The 18678-nt window shown below is 38.5% G+C and overlaps 1 protein-coding gene across 2 annotated transcripts in view; it reads right to left on the reverse strand.

Annotated features, from left to right (window-relative positions):
* LOC308397002 (low density lipoprotein receptor adapter protein 1) overlaps positions 1-18678 on the reverse strand; it is a 47892-nt gene that overhangs the window by 6055 nt on the left and 23159 nt on the right. For both annotated transcript variants that reach the window (XM_080882710.1, XM_080882711.1), the window contains exons 3-8: positions 15257-15369; positions 7181-7295; positions 6749-6821; positions 6509-6595; positions 4254-4381; positions 3060-3094 (exon numbers count right to left, since the gene is read on the reverse strand). In XM_080882710.1, the coding sequence (XP_080738836.1) occupies positions 3060-3094; positions 4254-4381; positions 6509-6595; positions 6749-6821; positions 7181-7295; positions 15257-15369 (551 nt within the window). The remainder of the gene's footprint in view (positions 1-3059; positions 3095-4253; positions 4382-6508; positions 6596-6748; positions 6822-7180; positions 7296-15256; positions 15370-18678) is intronic.

Genomic DNA, 18678 nt, shown 5'->3' on the forward strand with positions numbered 1-18678 from the left:
CGTAGATATACCAGGAAGCTGAAGAGGCACTGGTGATGGAAACTTACTGCAGTGTGTGCAAGAGATTCAGACAACCACCCAACCCCAAACCAAACAGACAATTCCTATACAAACACCTAATGTTATGAGCTATACAAAGTTAGAGCAAGAGTAAAGCAAGAGTAAAATACTTCACCAAAAACATTTTTAATGGGTACTAGCAAAATTCTTTGCCCCTTAAAGACGACCCTGACTGCTTCCCCAGTACCCTTAATGACGAGTTTTGACACCTCATAATATATAAAGACATGGTTTAAGACCACTAGAATAGTTTCTGGGTTTTTTAAAGGGTAGCTGTAAAGGCAGAGACTACCTTCACTAACATTTGAGGCAAACCCAGTCATTCTGTTGTATAAGCAGGCCTGAAATATAACAGAAACCACTCAGTTCACAAAAGAGCTTTTTCTATTTAACAGTAAATCTTTGGCAGTTAAACATACTTACATTTTGGGAACCAAAGGGCTAGAGAGTAGATAAACAGCAGAGACATTTTAAAACAGAGTTCTCCTTGAACATATGAAGAGCCACAAATAAAACCCTCCTCTGTTGTATCTAAAGGCATTCCCGAAGTCACATACAACATTAAATAGGTGTGACAGCCATGAAAACTCAATGTCACCCAGATTCTTCAGAGTTTCAGGCCGCGTCTCATTCACCAGTGCTGTACCACAACTGCAGCGCTTGACATCCTTGCTGACCCCTGCAGAGCACGTTCACTCTAAACACTTCAAACTCCTTTAGTGCGACTCCCAGGACGTCAGATTTAGTAGACGTTTATCTAGAGTTTCACCTACCCACTATTTGACAACTGTCCCCATCCCTGCTGAGAAGTGCCTGAGTGATGACCTGCTTTCCTTTTCTGCTCTCCACGCATGTAAAAGCAACTTCCACAGAAACACACATGCAGAAAATCCCTTCGTCGAATTTACTCATTTGCTTTCCCCAAAACTTCCGTTAGCCACAGGCAGCACAGCTTAACGAGTGCAATGTCTTTAATGTGTGCAGCACCATCTTTCTGTAGCTCTTCTCTGTCTTTGTAGACAGATTTTACAGAGCTGTAGGATGTATACACAGTCTCAGAGACTGAAAGCTGGCTACACAACGAAATTAAGAGTCATGCAGACAATCATACATTTTGTGAGCTGCGAGTTTTCAGAGTGATCAAGTGCATCAAGTAGTAACAGGTGAAATATACTATGTTTATATATTTAATTTAAAAGATACACAATTTTTAAATTGGGTATCTGCATGCAAGGATTTGTAACAATCAGGCAGAATTGGGGGTATTCCTTTGACGTGTGACTTTTTCATATCCCTCATGTCTCATTTCACCTGAGACTCACATTCCTGTCTCTGCAGGTATCCTACACCTATAAAAAGTCAATTTTACAAGCTGTCACACATCGTGGTATAAGCGCTGTATCGTAATCCTAGTTCAGTGACAAGGTGTTGATGCATTGTGGAGCTCCCGCACTGGTTTGAGCTGGTGTGCTCCTGAAACCTCTGTCTGGGAAAGTGGTGATCTTGTAGCAATCAAAGGAGGTTGCTTGTTCCACATGATCTCTATGAGTCAATTATGCTTGATGTTTAGAACAAGCTTACAGCTTTAAGGGTGCATGTTGTACAGTGATGCCCTATAAAACAAATAATGTATATTTATGGAAACCTATGAATAAAAATTCAGTCAAATTCACCTTTTCAAAAAAGGTTGGCCATTGCGTATAGAGCTAAATAATAATACAGATTTTCAAAACAAAACGCCACATGTCATTAAAAATAAACACACAAATAAATAAGGAAATAAATTCCTCCTTTTAATGTGAAAACAACACATTTCACAGAAGCTGGGTGAGGGGTGATGAAAGACTGGAAAGTTTTTTTAATGCATTGGTGTGTACAGCAGTAACAGCATATAAATGTTTTTGGAGCAACACATGCTGTGGTGTATACATTTTTCAGGAAAAGCCTGGAATATTTCATCAAAAATGCTGATAACACCATTCTGCATGTACTTCAAAAGAGCGGCTCAACAGGAAGAGAACCAGGGTGTGCAGCCTGGAGTCCAGAGCTATCACCCCTTTAAAACATTTCATAAATTATGAAATGAAAAATAAGGCAAAAGAGTATCTGAACAGCCTCGGAGAAGCTGAGATTCTACAAGAAGCAAGAAAGGGAACATATTTTCTTTTCAAGACAACAGAATCTGGTCTCCTCAAGTTCACAGAGTTAAAAGAACAGTTAAATGATAATTACTATATTATTACTATACAGTAGTAGCACTATTTTCTTTTTTCTTTTTCTTTTTTTTTTAAATTGAAACACGTTTATCTTGTAAATAAGACACTAAGTCTCAGTGGGATTACCTGTAAAAATAAGGTTGAATAAAATAAAAGACAAATTTGCAGAATTCTGACACTAAATTTGGTGGAAAGGTGCCTCTCACACAACGGTCATATTAGTGGAGGATTCACAACAAAGTGAAACAGCGCAGCATAACTCCAGAGTGTGTAACTTGTAACTTGCAGAAGGTCTTTTGCATGAGTCAGATCATTTCTAAAGCTTTGAATTTTTCACACAACTCTTTGGAGATCAGATAATCCCACTCAACTATTCACAGTAAGAAATTTTGATTATGCCCACCCAAACCTTTGCATGCCACTGTGAAAATATCTTAAGACAGCTGCTTTGAATATCAAGTTATTTCACCAGTTTCAATGCCATCTTTTAGACCAAGGTACCTTGGAAAATCACGTTTATCACATTCGCCTGCTTATTTCAGTTTCTATGTGACTTTCAATATCTGTTTTCAAAAGAAAAGATATTTCATCCAAAGACTCAAAGGCCCTCAGTGTAACTCAGGAGCTATTCAACTGTAATCAAAAGGCAATATTCATTGTCACAATGTGTTGAATACATTTGTTTCTTATGGTAGTATTTAAATATTAGTGTGCATAAAACAAGAAAATCAGATTTTATTCTCATTAGCGCTCTGCAGAATTACAGTCACGAACAAAGCTCACCTTGAGAATGCATCCTCAAGTCCATCTTCCACATCCTGTTGAGACACAACAATAGGACTCAGTCCACGTTCAAAGTGCTTCAAGTTATAATCCTGCTCGTTCTGTACTTTCAAGCATTTGTGCATCTGCACTGAGCCAGGTGCTTGCCTGTTTGCTTATTCACATAAATGAACTGCTACTGAGGAATCAATCTGTGAAAATAGATTCTCTTAATCCAGTCACAGATGCAACTCAATTAACAGTCACAGTAATAGATATTTAGTACAATATGAGAAAGTACCCTGGAAAAATACCCCACTTAATAAGCACGGACAGATGATAAACTGCACAACTGCAGCAATAAAATGAACTTGAACCAGCTTGAACCAGGTCTCGTTCAGCCACAGGATCATTTCTCACTGAGAGGAAAGGCACATCAGGGAAAAATGTGCATCATCGGGATTTCCGTGTATGAGATCAGTGTATATGGGAGACATTCGTATGGGTATGGTGTCACCTAGTGTTGAAAATCTGCAACTGAACACCAGATTATATACAGATGTGCAATAAATGTATAAAATTAGCTCCCATTATTTTATACTTTGCACATATTTATTACGTTTTATAGAGGATAAATGGCAGGATATGACCAATAATCATGCTATACTATTCCTTCCCACTTTTACATTTTAATCTTTTTTTCCACTGAAATTTAAAGTTTCAATTTTTTCCATTTAAATTTGGCTCATGTAAAGAAGAGGTCCATGGATATATGACCATATTCATCATTCTAGTCCACTTATTCGGTTTAAAAGTTTAAAGCACATTTAATAGAAAGACAACATCAAACTAAGTTGAAATGATACATTTTACATGAAATAAACATGGTTTAAAAAACTAAAAACAAATATTATGTATGAACATTTAACAGTGGGATTATTTGATTGTGAAAGGAAGGCTATTGCAAAGCCTTGGAGCAGCAACCACAAAAGCGCAATGTCACTAACCACTAACCCCAGTATTTAAAAGCAGCTGGTTTGAGGATTTAACAGACATAGTGATATATTAGGAGTGGAGAACTTCTGAAATGTGCAGTACCCAAATGCTGAAGCAGGCATGGATTTATAGGCAAAAGGAGCAGACATTAATTCTGTATTTGACAGGTAGCAAGAGCACGCAAGCTAGCAATGATGTAACGCTTTAAAGCTGACCTACCCAAGAGTCATGTTTGATTGGTCGCCTTCGAGTAGGGTTACTACGAGGTGAGGGCGAGCTGAGCGAAGCAGAGAATAAGGGCCTCCGGAGCTTTTCCTCCATCCCACTGGGCTTATGTGTCTCTGGATCTATGAGAGATGGCAGGTGCTTATGAGAGGCTGCCAAACAATAAAGCAAAAGAGCAGGAAGAAGGAAACATAGAGGGCAGAGTAGAGACAGGCAGATGAGAGGTAAAGGACAGACACATCCGGACGCAAAGGAAAGGAAGAGCTGTCAGATTTCAAAGAGGTGAAACAACATTTCCAGCCCGTGGCACTCAAAAACTTCTTCATGACAGGCACAATTTAAATCATCTCTGTAAAACTTTAATGCATCTGTCCGTGTAGTTATTCCAAAGGTCCTTGAGGCTTTCACACCAGACTTTCTCTATGTCCTCAGGCCACTACCACTGGGAGCAGAGCAAATTTTAATTGAAAGAATCTGGGAAAACCAGGCCGCGACTAACAATGGATGATTAAGTCTCATTTTGTAAGTCTGCTGACCCTCTGAGGTCAGGAAAACATTTTGACCTATAAAGAATAACCTATAAATGTCACAGTCATTAGAAGGCGCTTAAAATTCACTGTTTCCCTGAAGGGTGATTTGCCCTGAGCGTGTATGACAAGTGACAGATGACTGATACATTTGTGAGAGAGCAGTGTCAATCAAAAACTTAAAAGCCAAAATTGTGATAGACTTAGTATAACTGAAAAGGTCATTTAAGATCATCATAGGACTGACTTGCAGTGACTTCCACTTAGTCACGATGAGTTGAAACGGATAGGTTTGTGCAGATGAAACAAATCAGCATCTTATTATTGCTTCACTTCAATAACACAGCATATTATTTTCTCAGCATTAATCAGATCCCCGTGTGCAGACTGATTTCAAACGCGGATCTTGAGAATTGATTACAGAAGCAACAAACCTGAAAAAAGGGTTTAAGAGAAAAGACACTCTTTGGCATTCTTGCTGAGAGATAGATGAGAAGATTGACGCCACTTTCTCGTCTCGACAGTAAATATTGTGCGACTCAAAAAGACAGCTGCAAGTTAGCAGAGCGTAAAAAGTGGAAACTGCAGGAAACTGTCAGCCGTGACGCATGATGAATTCTAATTTTCTGACATGAAGGCCCCAAACAGCTTGAGCAGCGTAGATCAAAACTTTCAGCTGTTTTAATGTGTCGTCTGCACCCAAACACAGAGTGGTTTAAAAAAGAAAACGTAATGCTGCACATCCCTAAAAACGCTTTTATCTTCTGAAACATGTTGCCTGCCTCAAATTCATTAAAAATCACATTTTTTCAACATTTAAAAAGTTGTATTTGTACCATTTTCAATAAAATTAGAGCAATAATAAAGATTTTCAAGTCATGACCTTATTTTGGAAAGCAGATTGTGTAATCAGCCTCTGTCATATCTTAAAGACTTCATAGTACCTCATTATCTTAGCACAGAACTTCTCTCTCAGACTGCAGGCTTATTTGTAGTAAGTGTTTCAAAAGTTTTCAACAGTAGAAAGAAAAAGTCGAATCCTGATAAATTTTGGAGTTAGGGCTGGATCAGATTACCCTGAAGCATCTCATTGTTATACTGCAACAGGCTTGCAGGCTATCCCATGATCCACTGAGTGTTTCTTCTTCACTCACCTCTTTTAACTCTCTGTGTGTTTATACATCACTACTATTTAATCATTAGCAACTATTAAACCCGGGTTCTATCTGCTCTCTTCTCCCCTCACCCCCAACTACTCATGGCAGATGGCTGCCCCTCTCTTAGCCTGATTCTATCAGAGGTTTCTTCCTGTTAAAATGGGGTTTTTCCTTCCCACTGTCACCAAGTGCCTGCTCGTCGGGGGTTGTCTGGTTGTCGGGGTTTCTTTTTAATACTGTAGGGTCTTTATGTTGTAATATAATTAATATAACACACCTTGGCACAATATTGATTATGAATTCAACAGAATTTTTATAATCCCCCCCCCCCCGGTTTTATGGTGATGTGTCAGACTTGTTAAAAAGCAAAGAAAATGAATTTAATTTGGATTTGTTGCTATTTCTAATATTGAGAACTAGATAATTTGTTAAATCACATTAAAACAACTTCACAGTTAACACAGTATTTAACATTCTGCTGTCTTTTACCTTTCACTAATATAGTTATTTCTTGTTCGATATGCGGGGACACAATATGGATGAGGACACAATAAAATGAAGTTACCTGCTGGGACACACTGAGCGTCCGCTGCCTCCGTCTGCCCATTGCTTGCTGCGCACGTACAGCAGGTCCTGGCCTTCTTGCTTTTGTCTGTGAACCAAGAAGCTGTTTCAAACTCTTAGAAAATAACAGACTCCAACTATACTTGAAACTTTCATTTATGCACAGACAATTTAATGTCCACAAAATGCTGAGTATAAACGTAAGTTCCAGAGTCATTTCCTCTTTGTTCAGGGAACTTACCTTCCTGAGCAATCTCCCAAAGATCTAAGGCCACTTTAAAGGCCTGGGCTACTGTTAATGTTACAGCCTGAGCCTGGAAAGAGAATAACACAGAGAAACTAGATGAAATTAAATTATTTTTAATAATGGGTATTTGATTTTGTGATAAAGAAGATATTTTAACTTTTTCTTTGGATAAGAGTGTATCTATTGTGAAAGATTTGTCAGAAAGCAGTATTTTTTTAATACTAACCACAGAAGTAAATCTCAAGTATCACTAAGGAAACAGCCACAAGATGGAGCCACACGCCACCCATTGTTATGTTGCACTTAGAGTTCACAATTATTGGTCCTGAAACAAACTGAGCATCCTCCTAAAGTCTGACAACATATATCCAACACATCAGTCTAAATCCAGGTATATACAAGAAACCCACGGCACTGCAGACTTACAATTTTCTTCTTTTGGCAGAGAAAGGCATGGCACTCTAGAGTCTCGTTGAACTGACTCTGTGAAACATATGCAAAGACCTTATCCTGAGTTTTATCTGCTGTGCAGTATGAGATTCTGTTTTAAAGGAAAGAGAGAAATATGAGAGAGAACAGAATTTTATTGCAGTGTAGCAGTTCCATCAATTCACATGATATACAGTCAGTTACAACGGCTCTACATATTTCAGCCAAGCACATAAATAAAGCAATATCTAGTCCTTACCAGGTTTTAAAAATAGGTGAATAAAACTAAGATCATTAACAACACATGACATAAAACACCATGTTATTTTTATTTGACAAAAATGGAGCAAAATGCAGAAGGAACGCAGGAAAAACGAAGATGATTTAGTAGTTTAGTAGAACCACATTTGATAACGATAACTTAAAGCAATAATTTTCTGTCTCTCACATTGCTGTGGAAGAATTTTGACCATCCTTTACAACGTTTTCTCAGTTCATTAGGTTTTGTTTATACACAGCAAACCTAAGGACTTGCCAAAGCATTCCAATGAGGTTGCGGTCTGGACTTTAATTGGGCTACTGCAATGACTTGATTTGGGTTTTTTTTTTTTTTTTAGCCATTTCTGTTATAAATTTGTCCCTTTGCTTTGAATCATCATCCTGTTGTATGGCCATATGTAAGCCACGTTTTAGCCATTAGACAGATTGCCTCACATTTGACTTATTATTGACACATTTGACATTGGTATGCAGAGGACTTCATGATCAGTAATAACTAAAAGGTGCCCAAAGACCAAATCATCACCCCTCCACCACTGTGTTTGACAGTTGGTGTAACATGTTTGTGCTGATATGCTCTGTTTGGTTTTCACCAAACATAGTGCTGTGCAAACATCTCGTCTATCCAGAAGTCTTCTATTTTTTTCCAATGCAGCTTTCTTGAATGTTTTCCACTTGGGAATATTCCTTCTCGCTGCAGAATGATGGCCTGTTTTTATAATTGGCCTTAAAACACTTCCCAGATTGATGATCACCAACCGTTCATTCATTGCTGCAGTCTTCCCTCCTTGGCATTGTATTAACACATAGCTGAATGTTCTAAACCATAGAACTACCAAAATTTCTGATTTCATGGGAGATGCTAACATTTACTGATAACCAGTTAACAGTGGATTAGCAGCACGCAGCTGCTACTTACAGTCTTAACTCCTATGGAAGCGGTAAGGGTGTAATATCTCATGTGTTTCTGTTCATCTAAGGTTGTATTTAGTTAATTTTCAGACCCAGTGCGGACCATATAATGTTTTTTAATTATGTTCCGATATGTAAAACCTTAAGAGTTTGAATTTTGCCATGAGTGTACATCCATTTATAATGAATGATACACGAAAAAGTACAAATAGGAAGGCTTTAGTGTCACACATGCGACACAAAGTACACAACATTACCTACTAGTCCGCACTGTGAATGAAACCTCGTAGATCAAGGTAAGCTGCACTGCCTACATGTCAATTAAGGCTGTAACTTTGCGGTTTACTTTTTGCATATGCATGAGCACACCAGTCACAGCACCAGAGCAATGGATATGAATAATATGCTGATTGAGTCCCACAGCTGGGCAAAGACAAATGAGCAGCAGTGACATCCATAAGTGAGTTGTGCTTGAAGCTGTAGGAACTTCAGAGTTTGGATGGAGAGAAAGTGTTTCATGCCGAACTCGAATGTTGATAAAATGTTACCTTTAAAGACTGAGCTTGTCGATTAACCCTGAATTTTCAGCAAAGGAGCATTATTTACACTTTTGTGATGAAAATGATAGAATTATTCAAAGGTAAAGGACTTTTTAAAAAAATATTATATTCAGATCAACTGTTTGCTGTTCCTCATTTTTTATCTGAGAGCATCAACCACTGCAGGAAGGCATTTGAAACTGCAGTAAATCTGCTGAAGATTTTCTGAAATAACCTCCCTGACAGTTACATAATATATTGCGAATTCTTATCAACCGCAGAAAAATGTCCCCATCATGTGGGTATATATAAACATTTAAATTTCTACCATCAGTGGAAAATAGAAAGTCTAAGATTACAAATTGATCTCCACTGTGATTGTATTGCATTTGAAACCTCATTCCCAGCAGTCACACTGAATCCACTATCTGGTTTTCAAGAAATCCAATTGTCTGCAAATCCAGCCACAGCCTCGGCCCTGTGATTTTCAATAGTTATCTAAAACCCAATCCAGACAAAGTCCACCAAGCCATTTTGTTCTCCCACAGCAGCTTGTTTGGGGCTCACTGAGGCAACAAAAGCAGTGAATTTCCTTTGTCAGATTTTACACAGGCTATTAGAAGCTGTATTGATCTTCAGTCACTCTGTGTATATGCGATGGTTACCTGAATCGGCAGCATGCGTCATTTGTTTGTTGCCTTAAATAGATATGCAAATTAGCCACGGTAAACGTTGCACTTGACCTTTTTCACTATAATTAAAAACAGCACAACAAGGACAATTAGGGGCTCCTTCCATAGAGCCGATAGCAGAACTCTTCGACACGAGCTATGTTGCTATTTTTTATATTCATGCTGTCATCATCATCACTGGAGAAAAGAGAAAGCTCTGGGTTGATGGCTGTATAATCTGCCATCATTAGAGCAAATTGTAAACTACGTGCAAAGGGGATTTGTGGATGGCTGACACTCATTTGCTACCCCAATTCAGAGGTGGGGGTTGGGTGGGTAGTGGTGCTAAAAATGAAGTTATGTATTAGATCAAACAACAACCATGAAATCAACAGCGCTCACTACTCCATCTCAGATTGTTTGCTGGCTTGCACCACTGATGCATGACCCACATAGCAATGCCCAGGATACCCAGCTTTGCGTATTACCCCCTCTCCCGAAGCGCGAACTTATATTTGGGGCCGTAATTGCATAAAAATGAGCAGGGAAAAGTTGAAAGGGTTGACCTATTTAAAATTAGAAAACAAGAATGACGAAACTCAAGTACTACTCAATACAACTCAATTATCATCCTATTGAGATAGTATGTGCTTTTAATTAACTTCATATATTTTCCACAAGATGAATTTCACTTATTTTAAATATTTAAGCATCCACATGCCTTCATAATTCTTTGTGTTCTCAGAATTTTATTTACTAAATAATATGCTCCCTTCAAGGCATCTCCTTGTGCACATCTGGATCGCTTCTAGCAAACATAGATTTCCATTCTTACCACTACACTGCATCTGCTATTTCGCAATCGACTTGCAAGTACAGAAAACACTACTGATGAGAAATTATCCTGACCTGTGTCTAAAGGTAACAAACGGAGCACAACCAAGAGCATAGCAATCTTTATTTTGGATTATGCAAGTTAAGCCTGTCAGTGACCCAAAAATTGTCTCGTACCATGCTTTCATCATGTTGCAACTATTCACACCACACTCAAAAACAGTTGTTTGGCCACACCAACACAATCCCTACTAAGCTACTGCCCTACTTGCCAGATTTGGCTCGCGCAAAATGAGATTTATTTTGAAGAATCATTATTTTGATCTAGTGGCGGACATCCAGCGCACATGCAACTGATCAGAAGGGGTGATCTAAAAATAACTGGGGCTTAAAGGAAGCAGACCCTGAAGGCGATAGCAGCTAAAAATTACATCAGGCGTGTTGTGTTTTTTGCATTTTTCTCGTTTCTTTCTTTTGCTTTTTAAGGACTGATCTGCTAACCTCAGAAAAAGTTCTATGAATAGAATTTAAATCAGTAACTGCAGCATTTGACATTTTATTTTTATTTAATGGCAGTATCTAAGCTTTAGCTGTTCTTGACATATTTTTAAAACCTTTTTTAGCCTTATTATGAAAAAAAAATAAAACTTTTTCACAGTAAGTCTTTAGCTTTCCCAGAACAATGTGCTGTAAGCGAAATATTAAAATAGGTCAGTGCACACGCAGTGCATGTCTTGCAAGTCAGTGACCCCAAAGCTGTTTGTGCATCAGTTATGATTCACATTACTAATATTATTATTTTGCACTGGACTGTCCAAAATCCCAATATCACAATAATCATATTAAGAAGCACATGCCACATTGACTTCTACTGTCAACAGCATAAAAGTCAGACTTATACATATAGTTACATGTATTCATCAACAAAGAGGCCTCTGTCCAGTGAATGTACATGTAAGATTTAATCCATGTGCCAAAGACACGTTTCTTCTATTTATAAAAACTCTTAAGAAAACTTTTTAGTCATTACAGGATAATAAGTGTCAGACGTGCGGCGCAGTGGATCTTATTTTCAATACAGGCCTTCAGGTTTAAAGAACAACAGGAAAAAAAAACAACCTGACAGTATCGCATAGTTCCCGCTAAGCTTGAACAACAGAAGCTGAGCTGTCAGTCGCCATCATATCTCCAAAGGGGCTGTCTGGACTGCAAGCCTTTGATCTTCTTACTGTGTACCGCACCGGTATTTGTGAGGCAGCGAGAGAACGTGATTGGATATTATTTAAATATTTACAGTACAAAGCCTGAATAGATCTTCACACATCAAAGCCTCAAACCTTTCATACGCTGAATGAAACAGGTCTGCTGCTTAATTCGACAGTGATAACTTCTGTTCAATTTTCAACTTAGCAATACTATAAAAAAGAAAGAAAAAGCAGTGGGTTTTTTCATCTTTAAATAAAATGATGAAAGAAGCCATGTTTCCATGAATGTTTAGGATCACTGTTACACCCAATAGCCTCAGCTTAGAGATCGTACAGACACATGTCAGAACCACGTGTATCATTACAAGGTGCGTTGTCAGTCTGCATTTCAGCTCTGCTTTTCTGACCCGTATGCTCTGCTAATTGATATGCTGGCTGTTCCCTGAGAGCTCTTGTCAGAATATGAATCAGCAACGCTAGCCCAGATGGAGTCTGAACACCCTCACAATGTTCTCTGCTGGGAGCATCTTCTGTCTGCATGTTTTAAACAAAGCATGTTTTTAAAAGGATGACAAACATCGATTACTGTATTGGCGTTGAATATCTGGATTTTTCTACACCGGCGCACATAAAGGCCTCTCCAGAGTGTCAGTACTCAAAAACAAACCAGCCACTTGTCTACTGATCCAGTAAGTGGCTGCATTAATCAAACTCCCACATCTTCTCCTACACCTGCAGATCTGCAAATCTGTGCATGACCCAGTAACAGAAAACACACAGATTACTTATATTTTGAACTAAACACAGGAAGATTTCTTCATCACTGATTATGGTTCAAACATCTATAGGAATCCTTTGTTAGAGACTGATCTAAGAACAAGAAGCTGTAACTTTAGCCTAGCATAAAGACTGGAGGTAAACAGCTAACCTGGCTCTTCTTGATAGAAAGCTGTCAAACCAAATAGGTTCTGACATTTAATTTGGATTAACTGGATCTGGTGAATCTTTGGACCCCACCTAATGTGCACTTTTGAAAATTGTGTTTTGTTAGAAGCAGAAAATTTGACTTCTCCCTAATAGGAACTCTGCTTCATTATCATATCAATGGATGTTTTCCACTTCCTTCCTTATATATAAGCGCCATCACTGATCTGTAAACTACTGACAGGTATTATCATTACAATCCAGGGTTATGCCTGAGGTAGAAAATCATCTATTCACCTCCTGTGTGGTGTAATCCTTCACTGCTGTTTGCAGTTAGACAACAGCAGCTCTGCAAATCCGGGAACATCAAGCTTGTGACAATAAGCTTTAACCCTTTAACATCAAAGTATACAGGCTACCTGGACTTATTTTTTAATTTTGGCTTTAAAATTGCAAAATAATTATCATCTTTCAGGAACCACTTAAATTTTCTCTATAGCGAAAACATTTCAGCAGTTATGATAATGTGAAGCGCACTGAGATTAATTTTCTGTGTTCAGACAGAGGACCTTGTGAAAGCTTTGTGCTACCATGACATGCCGAATATCCCCATAAAGCTTGTCTTCTCTCATTTCAGAAACCCTTTTAATTCTGTCTCTGGCACAAATGGTAACAGAGTTATGATCATTTAAAAAGTGCCAATGAGGTAACCCCCCCCCCCCTAAAAGCTATTGGATATTTTGAAACTGTAAAAAGTGAAATTCCACCCATACAGGTTAGTATTGCATTGTTTTGGGTGTGGATGGGTGCAGTGGGAGGGTTATGGGTGCTGGGATCCTATTTTCTATGCCATGCACAATGCCCTCCTGTCTGTTTTCTAACCCCCACTAAGCTTCCCCTGAGGGGAAACAGACTGGCTTTAACCCAGTGTGAATCCAAAATTAATTCTACAAACACACAAATTTACATACACACTCACTGTGCAAGTTACATCCACAAAGTCACAATGTGTGGACATATGTGCACATAACTTGTGTATCTAACTCCCCCTGTGGATGCTACGCACTCTAAACACAGTCTTGATTTGCTTGATTTGAATTCTTTCACACTCTGCTTGCTTTCTTGGCCAACAAATGGATTATGTGCAGCAAAAAAAAAAAAAAAAAAGATACGAGGGGGTGGGGTGGCTACAAGGAAGTGGAGGTGGGGGTGGGGTTCCATAAAATCTTCAGTCAACCCGAGCACAGCATGTGGTCCTTCACTGAGTCCTGTATCATATCTCGGCAAACAATCGAAGCTCGAGTTTCAGTCTAAGAACTCTGTTGTCCTGTGTTCAAAGCTCAGTTTAAGATAATGAGCATAAATAGGAGCTTTTTTTTCCTTAGACAGTATAAAGGAAAAGAGGAGAGAAAAGAAGGAGATCAAAGACGAGGCAGGTTTCACTAGCCTGTGGTCTGTTACTGCTGATAAGGTGGATCAAGAGGGGATCCAGAGCTACACCTGCACACACATCGATTCACCTTCAAACACATGCGTCTTTTATCAAAGCTTGTTCTGTAATCACAGTCCAGCCATATGATATTTAGACTGTAATCCCCAACAACAAGAGGCCAAGGCTGTATTATAGAATGCTACCCAGAGAGAAGCCAGCCAAACATATCATATCCACACACACACACACACACACACACACACACACACACACACACACACACACACACACACACACACACACACACACACACACACACACACACACACACACACACACACACACACTATGGGCTGATTTACCCACTTTCTGTTATGTTTTTGTTGTAATTGGTTTCCTTTACCCTTTGGTGCCAGGCAAAAGAAGATATTTCATTACCCTATTGTTCAACATTTAGTCCAAAATTGATGTGATACAACAGATAATCATCTTGTGATGTACCCCTAATTGACCCACTCACCACAGCTCTGAGCAGAAAACTGCTTAGTTTAATGCTGCAAAAGAAGCACGGCAATGGACAGAAGGGAAAATGACCTACATAGAAGGTCAAAAAATGAAGCCATATCATAACAACAACAGCAACAAGACTTATATTAAGAGCATTATATCAAAGAATGGCTGAACAAAGAATAAAATAAAGGAGAAATAAAATAGCAGCAAATTATTATAGAAAAGAGGGGACAAACCAATGACCTCTTGTAAAATGAATTAAAAAATAATAATTTAAGTGAATTTGAATTTAAATTGAGTTTGGTACAAATGAGTTCTCTGCTGGAGTGTTTGTCTCATTCAGTTCCAAATCCCTGCAGGTGTATCTGCTAACTCTGATAGCAAACTAGTATATTACATGCACACGCTGCTTGGGAAGTTTGAACCAATGCTGGTACCTCTGCAAGGTTGTAGTCCACTATAATGTTTTCCACTTTAATCAGTTTATATCTAGAGCACAGATAGACAGAGAGTACATTGTAGCAGTACAGTAGAGCCTGAGAGGAACTGTTTCTGATAATGAATGTCAACTTTTATGAACCATGCTGATTGTTCAGTTTTTGGGATTTTTTTTTTTTTTTTTTTTTCTTAAGAAAAGGGCAAAAAATTGAAGTACAGGAAAATGGGGTAAGGGAAGTTCTCTGGGAAACATGAGTATTAAAAAAAATCTTAGTAATCAATCACTGTTGTGGACTAACAGGTTCAGGATAGAAATGCGATGGCCGTACCTGTAAATGGAGACATTCTCTATGAGGTCTGTGGTTTCTGTGTCTGTGATAACGATGCCTTTCGGTGAGACTGTCAGTGTTACTTTCCGAAACTTCTTTGCACCGGCTCTGGCCTGTGGATATTGAACACAAAACATATACAGTAATGTGCAAAAGTCTTGAGCCACCCCTCATTTCGTCCAGTGAACCAGACTTTATTAACATTTGTAATGTGGTCTTGAACAACAGTTCTCCAGGCTTTCTGAAGGTCTTTCAAAGTTTTGGAATGTTTGTTGCTTTTTCACTCATTTTCAGTCCAGTCCTTGTACCTGACCATTTTCAGAGGATTTTTTTTCTTTTTGTTAAGATGCTTAACTCTCAAATATATATTTTTCAAGCATAAAGAGGTACCCAACTCAAGGGATGAACCTGTATCGTATGTACAAAATTAGACAACATAGCAAAGAAGAAACTTCAAGCAGTCTTTTTAAAGTGCATCTTTAAGCACTTTGTTACTAGTAGCCTGTGCCATTTCTTTAGTTGACATGAAATAGTCATTTTGTACAACCAATCAAGAGCAGGTGAAGAGTATATGAAGGTCATGTCTTTAAGAAATAGAAAGCAATCCATCAAAGACCTGACACAGGATCTAAGAGATGGATATAGCCCTTCAGTTGATCCGTCTACTGTTCTCTCAAGCCTCATCAAAGATGGTTGAAATGGAAGTGTGGCTGTATTTATGCCAAATTAAATCAGTGGCAAGAGTTCTGATGGGGTGATGAATTCAAAGTGACATTTTTGGTTCAAATTTCTGTCAACGTGTACGGATGAGGTCAGGAGAAAGGTACAACAGTGAGTATCTACAGCCAGCTGTAAAACACCTTGGAGGCTCTGTCATGGTTGCATTTTAGCCAGCGATGTTGGAGATCTTGTCAAAATGAATGCAATTATGAACGCAGAAAAATATAGTCAGATTTAGATCCAACATGTAATATCATCTGGAACGTGTCTCAATGGCATGTTCCAGATAGTATTTTTGCACGACAACAATCTCAAACTCGCTATAATAAAAGTATACCAGGATAAAAGAACAGACAATGAAACACTACCTTAATATTGTTGAGGCAGTGTGGGATCATCTTGATAAAGAATGGAAAAAAAGGCAGCCAAAATCCAAAAAAGAGCTTTGAATGTCCTTCAGTAACTTAGAGAAGTATTTCTGAATACTAGTTAAACATTTTTTCTTAAAAAAGAAAGCCTGGCTATGTTGAGGAATAAAGGAGGCCATTGCTGCACCCGTTTCTCATTTTCCTATCAAAAACTAGGAAAAAGGAAGGATGGCTCAAGACTTCTGCACAGCAGACGCACACTGTGTATACAAACATAGATGAAAGAAGATGAGGAAACTGGAGGAAATGTTGCCTCATAGAAGAAAATGCAGGCCTTCTATGTCACTCTGACATTAATACGAAATGACCTTCTGATCAAACACTAAAAGCCCTCAACTTGTAAACAGTATGCTGTTAAGCAAAACCAAGCAGCCTGCTTTATAAAAAGCGACAGAATGAGGGGAGAAAAGCTGCAACATGCAGCCCAGAATGAGCACTCCAGGTCGGGCCAGCAGCCACTGACTCTCCCTGAAACTTTACACCATCTGGACTTCCAGAAAATACTGTTGACAGTGACAATAACCTCCAGATAATACAATTAAATAGCAAATGACAGCAGTTTTTTGCGACACTCAACAGATATCAGGCTAAGCATCAGTAGAGTGACCACCAATGAATAGATTAAATACATATAAATACAAATACATTTAAAGAACTACATAATTTAGTATTTCCATATGTTGAATTGTGTAAGAACTTTTTTATTCATAAAAGAATGATGGTGAGAAGCTAAAGATCAGTAGGAGTGAGATCTTTGCTTAAACAAAACTAGGACTTCTCAAGGACAATGGGAATGGTGCCATGGCTTGCTGTAGGAATTGTAATACCCTGGAGATGGTGACATTGAACAATAGTCTCTGCTTAGAACCACAACGCTTAAAAGCGTGCTGTAGCTGATTGTGGTAGCTCTTTCATGCAGGAAGCGCTAACGGCTACAGTTGCCGGCGTCATGTTTCGAGTGCCATGCCACAAGGCAAAAACCAATCTGTCGGCTTGAGATACGCCAAGTTCAGCCTTTCTCTATGTTTGCTTCCCCTGTCTTGTCTAATCATGTCTTACTGAAGCATGTAGTGAACAGAAAAGTCACTTATTTATTCAATATACCCATTCAGTTCAGTCAATTATAATGGTTACCGAGGGAACAGACTTTTTGTCTTGGTGTAAATCAACTGAATCTTAATCCCACCATTAGGTTTGGTTCAGTCTCTAATTGAGAGGCGGGGGATTTATGATTGTACTGCTGCCTGTGCCAGGCTGTTCATTCTGCAAAGAAACATCAGACATTTGCATTGTTGAGAAAGTGCCAAGTGAATAGGTGTGCAAGTGTGAGCGTTAGTAGAAACAGAAACATGAGTATCAATTTGCATGAATAAAAACGGTCCAGGAATTGGCTTCTTGGTATGTTTCCAAGTTAACTGGTTTAAATGCAATGGTTTTCTTGTAGTTTCAAGAGAAAACTGCCAGCCGGCTGAACTAATGTAGAAAACCGTACCCAGAAATCCCCAGTATGCTGGTGGTAAGCACAAACATGAAAACAGAGATTGGCCTTCTGCATGTGTGCAACCCCTGATAATCCTGGATTAGCTGCTCTATTTCCATGCATATACGTGCAAACCCTGACACAGAGATAAACTTTGTAAACAACTTGGCAAGCATATTACAGAAATTTCCCTGTGAATGATGCTGATTACTTGGTTTAAGAGTAATCGCAGTAAGCTGTTAAATATTTCGCAGAACGTCTCAATCAAAAGATTTCCTTTAACTGAGCTGTTTATCCTTAATACTCATATAAGACAATAATCAAAGGTTATAGTTTAAATGATTCTGACAGTGTCACAGTGATTTTGCTCCTGTTATGATGACAATCAAATTCACTGACCCTTTGCTTGCTTATCTTTAAAACAATGTCCTGAGCCATTAAGATGACATGGATGAAATCTAAATTTAGCAATCAGTCATCTTAGAGTCACTCAGATAATGTGCACTGGAATTTGAAAGTACATTGTCACAGTAATCCTCTAAATAAATATCACTGCAGTTGAAATGTTCACAGTTTCCCTCTTTAAACTTTAGAAATATGATTGTGACCTTTGTGGTCTGGCTAACTAATTTCACTGTATAAGCAACTGTACATTGACAATAAAAACGTTCTAAGTTCTAGATCTTGATGACAGATTTTTGCTAATAGGGTATAATTTATACACTACTTAGTTTAGTAAAATCAAGTAATACCAGCACAGCTCATATAGTGACATGCATTATAATGCATTAGGT

Source organism: Rhamphochromis sp. 'chilingali' (genome assembly GCF_963969265.1).
Source record: "Rhamphochromis sp. 'chilingali' genome assembly, chromosome: 5".
In the NCBI taxonomy this organism is placed as follows: domain Eukaryota; kingdom Metazoa; phylum Chordata; class Actinopteri; order Cichliformes; family Cichlidae; genus Rhamphochromis; species Rhamphochromis sp. 'chilingali'.